We start from the raw sequence: 8,145 nt of genomic DNA, 5'->3' as shown, positions 1-8,145 counted from the left end.
GGCGATTCTAGTTGGTCAATCTTAAGGCGGATCCGGACGTGCTGTGGACTATCTACGGAGGGACGACACTTGGAGTCCTAAAGACTTGTTCTTGTTCGGTTCGGGCGCAGCTAGGGAGGGCACGCAACAAAGAGTATGCATCTAAATTATGCTATATGATTATGTGTAAATAATATGTTGTCCTGGGTTAATGGTTGTTTCCGCATGATCTATGTAATGTCATATGTATCATAACCTAACAGAGAAGAGTTGATCCCATGGCATTTGAATCGATGGCGTTGGTCCTTGCGCCGGAAGCGTAACAGGCAAGCGCATTGACATGGTCACCATTGGGGGAGGCAACGGACGAGACACTGGAGTGGAGGCGGGGGCCGTTACCATGGTGGATGTCGTCATGCCGACCTGAGGTGGGATTACCCGGGCAGCCGTCGAGGTGACAACTGTTGTCGATGTACTTGCAGAAGATGGTTGAGTTGGAGGCGGGGGAAGCCAACTCGGGTTAGAACGGGGTTGATTCGGTAATGGATCGAATTCGCGGATTTGCTGGAGAACAGGACCCCCAGGTTCGCCAAAGGGTACATGGAGGGGGTGATCTGGAGCGGCGTCAAGATCCAAGCGGCGGTTTAACCCGGAGGTGTCTCGTCGGTACTGGAACCTGGATCCGGTGGCGATGGAGGCAGTGGACCTAACTTGAGAGTGCAACGCTTCGTTCTCCTTTTGGAGGACGTTGATGCGCTGCTCCATGGCTTCGAAGCGACGAGTGATATCATCGGATGAGCTAGCATTTCCAGCCATTGTGATTGGAATGGTATTATCGAGTTGCTTTGGATTGTCAGCCCCACGGTGGGCGCCAAATTGTTTTGGGAAAATTCGACTTAGAGACGAACTTGCCTTGATGAAGGTGCTAACAATCGATCGAGCTAGATAATTGAAAATGGTGAGAGCGAGTTGTAATAGCATAAGGTAATCGTAGGTTTATTGCTTGGAAAATCATGTATGTAAAATAGACAAGACTAAGCCATTTTATAGGCATTTACAACAAGAATGTAACGTTTATGGAATAATTGCTCATAATTAGATAATAAATTCGTAATGAAGGCCGGCTTCATCAAGGGTTTGTAACGTCCGTTTTGAGCCCAGCAGTTGGGAATACCGTTCGAATAATGCCACCTTGCGCCTTGTTGGCAGCCACGTAAGCAATGCTTGCCACGTATGCCCATGTAACCAAGAGGGTATTTTTCCCCCTAACAGTAATTCCTTTTTTAATTTTCTATTTTCTATTTACGCTTTTCCTACTTCTATTTTATTGTTCTCCTCAAGTGTTGTCTGTCTCATCTTGCTTCCTTTCAATCGTTGCCTATTCCCTTCAAAAAAACCATAATTTGTTTTGATTTAGTCAGTTTCAGCCTCACAATTCCTCTCTCCTTTCCTTTGTTTTCTCTATCCTAATCCCAAATCTTAACCATCTCCTGAAGTCTTGATCTATATGTATCCATCCGCTCATTTCTCGATTTTCTAAAACATCTTTCACCAGATTTGTGTTTTAGTTAGTATTTATGTATTTCTTGATTGGATTTTGTATGAAGCATCGATTAGAGATGTGTTTTTCAAAGGAGATTTCCGTATCGTTAACGAATACCATTTAGATTTATAAAAACACCTACCCTACGCGCTATATTGACTATAGTGGTGAGCATAGGGATCGTCCCAAGAGAATGGGTGTTTTGACTTTTCAAACTAATTGAATTCACAAGCAAGTTCAATCGAAAAATTTATTTTTTGTATTTTTAAAGCTAATGAAATCAAAAGGAAATATGCACAAGTAAGGAAATATGCACAAGTAAAAGCGCTAGAGGTGTTGGGATTCCACCTTGGAAATTGATTAGGGGTTCCGGAAATGATAAATGATCATGACATGTAATGACTAAACGAATGAATGCATTGACTAAGATATTACTTCGAATACCTTTTGGTTTCAAGCACTTCTCGATTAATCTTAATCTAACTTTCGCTACAATCAAGATTTGAAGAGGAACCCAAGAATGAATAAGCAAAGTCAATGCAAGCCACGAATCATATTTTCGTGCCAATTCGGGACTAAGCACTCTAATATTCTAGCAATTTAGGTTAGCTAATCTTAAAATAACTAGCCATGGAATCGAACATCATCTAATCTAATTAATCACATCACCAATCACAATTATCATCCAAAATCCCCAATTCAACAATTAAAGCTTCAACCCTAACCTCTAGATATGAACTACTCGCTAAGCATGATTAGAATTAGGATTAAATTAGCATAAAACCTAATCATGAAGCTGATTGAAGAAATTTAAACAAAATCAAACATGAAAATAAACCTAAAAATTCAACCAAAATTAAATCTTAAAAATTAGTCCGGAAATCAATGAAAAAATCAAAGTATAAACTAAGCTAACAAGCAATTAAAGAATGAAAGAATAAATTATAGAGGAGAGTAAGGAATTATACCAATGAAGCTTCAACTTGAAAACCAAACAAAACATATGGAAATTGAAGAACTAAGAAATCAGAAGGTGGAGAGGTTTATCTACGAATTTGAAAGATAAAAACAGGAAACTAAATTGTCGTTTAATCTAGCTAACCAAAGCCTAAAATCTACCCCTAATCACAATAAGCTACCCTCCTTTACTGCTGCTGATTTCTCTCTCCCAAACTGTTCTAAACTCCTCGCCAAATCAGAGTTGTTGCGCTTTTTGTGCGCACACACAAGAGCAGGCCATGTGCACGCATAGACCCAGCTCTGCGTGCCCACATAATTTAAGTTGTTTGCACACCAAAACTCTTGCCCATTCTGCCTGATTTTTCTGATTTTGTGCGTGTGCACAAGGTGAGCTGTGCGCACGCACAACTGCTGTGCGCGTGCACACCTGATGTGCGCGTGCATAACTGATGTGCGCGTGCACAACTGCTGTACGCATAGCTTATTGTTTTTTTCTATGTGGTTGTTATTTTGCTAGTGTTTGGCTGTTGTTTAACTATTGTTTAGGTTGTTATTGGGTGCTATTTGGGATGTTGTTTGGTGTTGTTTTGTAGTTGTTATGGTGTTGTTTTGTAGCCGTTGTTTTGTAGCCATTGTTTTGCAGCTTATCACTCGCGCTAGACCTCATGCGCCAAAATATTCTCACGGTACAATCCTAATCAAATCCAAACTCAAACTGCTGAACAGATCTGGCACTGACACTGCAGCGTGAAACATTTCTTGCGCTGAAGTGCCACGTGCGAAAGATATTTTTGCACCTAAGTGCTTTTCAGCGCATCTCAAATTCTGACAATTCCTATCTTCCACGACGACTATTTCCTATAAATAGGGCCTCAAAACGGCCGAGTAAAGGACACGAATTAAGAATCAGGCACCAATTTATAATCTCATACTCTCCATAAGCTCTAAGCCTAAGTCAAGAGGTCCCTATACGTCCTTATAATCGTTTTATACGTCCGGTAGTTGTTGGATATTAACAACCATTATTATTTTTAGTTAAAATAATAAATCAATGTAATCCTTAGAATGCATGCATGCAATGTCTTAAAATTGATAGGAAAGAAAAGTTTGCTAATTTAAAAAACCTATATTAAGCAAACTAAAAACTATATAAACGTAGGTTATATTGTTTGTAATAATCATCCCAAAAACAAAAATAAATATAAAGGAGAGAGAGAGAAAGAAAATCTTTAAAAGAATTTTTAGAGAAAAATTCTTGGGTGTAATTGGGGTGCGTATAGGTTGTGAGTTACAATAAGTGTTGTGAACACTTGTGTATCATTTATCTTTTCAGTAAAAGTTTTGCACGGTATTTAGAGATTATAACACTTATCGGATAATCAATTTGTTTGTGTGTGTTATTTTAAATATTATTGTTATTCCTACTAATCTAATTCATTAGGAAAGTTGCATAATTTCCTAACAACTGGTATCAGAGCCGAGTTGGTAAATTCTATTCGTATCCATAGACGAATTGTCAAATACGATCCAACAAAGTTAGATTTAAGTGGGAGCAATGGCTGCAGATGAAGGAAAGAAAAACTCGAGAAATTCGATGGTGCAGATTTCGGATTTTGGAAGATGCAGATTGAAGATTACCTGTACCAGAAAAAGCTTTATGAACCTCTCTCGGAAACTAAGCCAGAGGGAATGAAAGATGAAGATTGGAATCTTCTTGACAGACAAGCCCTCGGAGTTATCCGATTAACGTTATCGCGCAATGTTGCTTTTAATATAGCAAAGGAAAAGACTACGGCAGGTCTTATCAAAGCTCTCTCAAATATGTATGAGAAGCCATCAGCCTCTAATAAAGTTCATTTAATGAGGCGGTTATTCAATTTGCGGATGACGGAAGGTGCATCGGTAGCTCCACATCTCAACGAACTTAATTCAGTCACAACTCAATTAAGTTCAGTCGAAATAGATTTTGAAGATGAAGTTCGAGCATTGATACTTTTGTCTTCATTACCAGATAGCTGGAGTGCTACAGTCACAGCTGTGAGTAGCTCGTCAGGAAGCAATAAGTTGAAATTTGATGACGTTCGTGATCTGGTTCTCAGTGAAGAGATCCGACGGAGAGAGTTGGGTTAATCATCAACCTCTTCAGTATTGCATACAGAGTCAAGAGGAAGAAATTCAACCAGAAGGAATGAACGTGGAAGATTAAGCTATCAAGGTAAATCTAGAAATTGGAGATCGAAATCAAGGACTCCCATTAATTCAACAAGCTCGAAAACTATCGAGTGTTGGAATTGTGGGAAGATTGGGCACTACAAAAATCAGTGCAAGAGTGCACCGAAAAATCAAGAAGCAAAGGCAGAAGCAAATATCACTTCTACCTTGGAAGGAGATGATGCGTTGATATGCTCTCTAGAGAGCAAGGAAGAGTCTTGGGTGTTAGACTCTGGAGCATCATTCCACGCTACTTCGAAGAAAGATTTCTTCGAGAGGTATGTCCCTGGAAACCTTGGGAAAGTATATCTTGGTGATGATCAACCTTGTGATATTGTTGGTAAAGGTGTAGTGAAGATTAAGTTAAATGGGTCAGTTTGGGAGCTGAAAGATGTCAGGCATATTCCCGACCTAAGAAAAAACTTGATCTCAGTCGGGCAGTTGACTAGCGAAGGCTACACTACAAACTTCCAAGGTGATAATTGGAAGATTTCAAAAGGTGCAATGACAATTGCGCATGGTAAAAAGAGTGGTACTCTTTATATGACAGCAGGGGCGTGTTGTTCAGTTGCAATTGCAGCGGGAAATGAAAATTCCAAATTGTGGCACCAAAGACTTGGCCACATGAGTGAGAAAGGGATGAAGCTTATGCATTCGAAAGGAAAAGTTCCAGAGTTACAGTCTGTTGAAGTAGACATGTGTGAGGAATGCATACTTGGAAAGCAGAAGAGGGTAAGCTTTCAGACTAGTGGTAGAACCCCAAAGAAAGAAAAGTTGGAGCTTGTTCACTCCGATGTTTGGGGACCAACAACTACTTCATCCATCGGAGGAAATCACTACTTTGTCACTTTTATTGATGATCATTCTCGAAAGGTATGGGTTTACTTTCTAAAACATAAATCTGAAGTGTTTGAAGTTTTCAAGAGATGGAAAGCTATGGTTTAAAATGAGACAGGTCTGAAAATCAAAAAGTTCAGAACTGACAATGGTGGTGAATATGAAGACACCACGTTCAAGAAGTTTTTCTATGATCATGGAATAAGGATGGAGAGAACCGTACCTGGTACACCTCAACACAATGGTGTAGCTGAGCGTATGAACCGAACGTTGACAGAAAGAGCCAGAAGCATTCGTATACAGTCTGGTTTACCGAAGCAGTTCTGGGCAGAAGCAGTCAACACAACATCTTACTTGATCAACCGAGGACCATCAACTCCGTTAGAATACAAAATACCAGAAGAGGTATGGAGTGGAAAAGAGATAAGTTTATCTCACTTAAAGGTATTCGGTTGTGTAGCATATGTGCATATTAGTGATCAAGGCAGGAATAAGCTTGATCCTAAATCTAAGAAATGTACTTTCATTGGATATGGTGGGGATGAGTTTGGATACCACATCTGGGATGATGAAAACAAAAAGGTGATCCGTACTAGAGATGTGATTTTCAATGAAAGAGTTATGTACAAGGATAGATACAAAACTGGTGACAGCGACTCAGTACAGAGTGGGCCGATGTTTGTTGATGAAGATTATGTCCCAGATAGTACAATGACAGAGTCAATTGTAAGGGAACCTCAACAAAATGAATCCATTGGACAAATCACTATGCCACAGTCCAACATGCCACAATCTTCTAGTCCGGTACCAGTATTGAGGAGGACTACTCGTCCACATGTGCCAAACAGAAAATATATGAATTATCTGTTATTGACTGATGAGGGAGAGCCTGAATGCTATAATGAAGCATGTCAGACCAGTGATGCTAGCAAGTGGGAGCTTGCAATGAAAGATGAGATGCAATCTTTGATCTCAAACCAGACATGGGAACTAATTGAGTTACCCATAGGTAAGAAAGCCCTTCACAATAAATGGGTATATCGAGTGAAAAAGGAACATGATGGTTGCAAGAGATACAAAGCTCGATTAGTAGTCAAAGGATTCCAACAGAAAGAAGGAATTGACTACAATGAGATTTTTGCACCTGTTGTGAAACTCAATACCATCAGAACAGTGTTGAGTATTGTTGCCATTGAAGATCTTCATCTTGAGCAATTAGATGTGAAGACTGCATTTCTTCACGGGGATCTGGATGAAGAGATATATATGCATCAACCAGAAGGCTTCTTAAAAATTAAGAAAGAAAATATGGTGTGCAAACTTAAGAAAAGTTTGTATGGCCTAAAACAAGCCCCGAGATAGTGGTATAAAAAGTTTGATAGCTTTATGCACAAGGAAGATTTCCAGAAGTGCAACGCAGACCACTGTTGCTACATTAAAAGATATCAGTCCAGTTATATCATCTTACTACTTTATGTCGATGATATGTTAGTAGCAGGTCCAAATATGGATGATATTAAAAGGTTGAAGCAGCAACTGTCTAAGGAGTTTGACATGAAGGACTTAGGTCCAGCAAAGAAGATTCTTGGAATGCAAATTACAAGAGATAAGCATAAAGGTACTTTGCAATTATCTCAATCAGAGTACATCAAACGTGTTTTACAGAGATTCAATATGAGTGAATCCAAGCCAGTTAGTACACCCTTGGCAAGTCACTTTCGGTTATCCAATGATCAGTGCCCTCAGACGGAGGAAGATAAAGATTATATGGCTAAGGTTCCTTATGCATCAGCCATTGGGAGTTTGATGTATGCAATGGTTTGTACAAGACCAGATATTGGACATGCAGTGGGAGTTGTTAGCAGGTTTATGTCAAATCCAGGAAAAGTTCATTGGGAAGTAGTGAAATGGATTTTGAGGTATCTACGAGGTACCACAGAGAAGTGTTTGTACTTTGGTAAAGGTGAATTAAAAGTACAAGGTTATGTAGATGCAAACTTTGGAGGTGAAGTCGACCATAGAAAGAGCACCATCGGCTATATATTCAAAGTTGGAAATACAACGGTTAGTTGAATGTCGCAGTTACAGAAGATTGTTGCTTTATCCACTACAGAGGCTGAATATGTAGCAGTAACTGAAGCCAGTAAAGAGATGATATGGCTTCAAGGTTTGTTAACTGAGTTGGGATTCAAGCAGGAGAATAATGTTCTATATAGTGATAGTCAGAGTGCGATACACTTGGCAAAGAATTCAGCATTCCATTCTCGAACAAAGCATATTGGGCTTCGATATCATTTTATCCGATCTTTACTAGAGGATGAAGTGTTAAAATTGGAAAAAGTTCAAGGAACTAAGAATCCGGCAGATATGTTAACAAAGGCGGTGACTATTGACAAACTAAAGTTATGTTCCACTTTAGTTGGCATGCATGAGTAACATACGAGAAAGTTGTACTCCATGGAGTAAGGTGTGAAGACAGATTAAAATCAGTCTTCAAGTGGGAGATTGTTGGATATTAACAACCATTATTATTTTTAGTTAAAATAATAAATCAATGTAATCCTTAGAATGCATGCATGCAATGTCTTAAAATTGATAGGAAAGAAAAGTTTGCT

General features: G+C 39.3%; 1 protein-coding gene across 1 annotated transcript; it reads right to left on the bottom strand.

Moving 5' to 3' along the window:
* Positions 1-228: 228 nt before the first annotated feature.
* Positions 229-795, bottom strand: LOC130461526 (uncharacterized). Its single transcript, XM_056829661.1, has one exon. The coding sequence runs from the start codon at positions 793-795 to the stop codon at positions 229-231; it is 567 nt and encodes a 188-aa protein (XP_056685639.1).
* Between the last annotated feature and the right edge of the window lie 7,350 nt (positions 796-8,145).

This window comes from Spinacia oleracea, chromosome 5, assembly GCF_020520425.1.
Source record: "Spinacia oleracea cultivar Varoflay chromosome 5, BTI_SOV_V1, whole genome shotgun sequence".
Lineage (NCBI taxonomy): Eukaryota > Viridiplantae > Streptophyta > Magnoliopsida > Caryophyllales > Amaranthaceae > Spinacia > Spinacia oleracea.
This window is presented reverse-complemented; position numbering and strand designations above follow the sequence as displayed.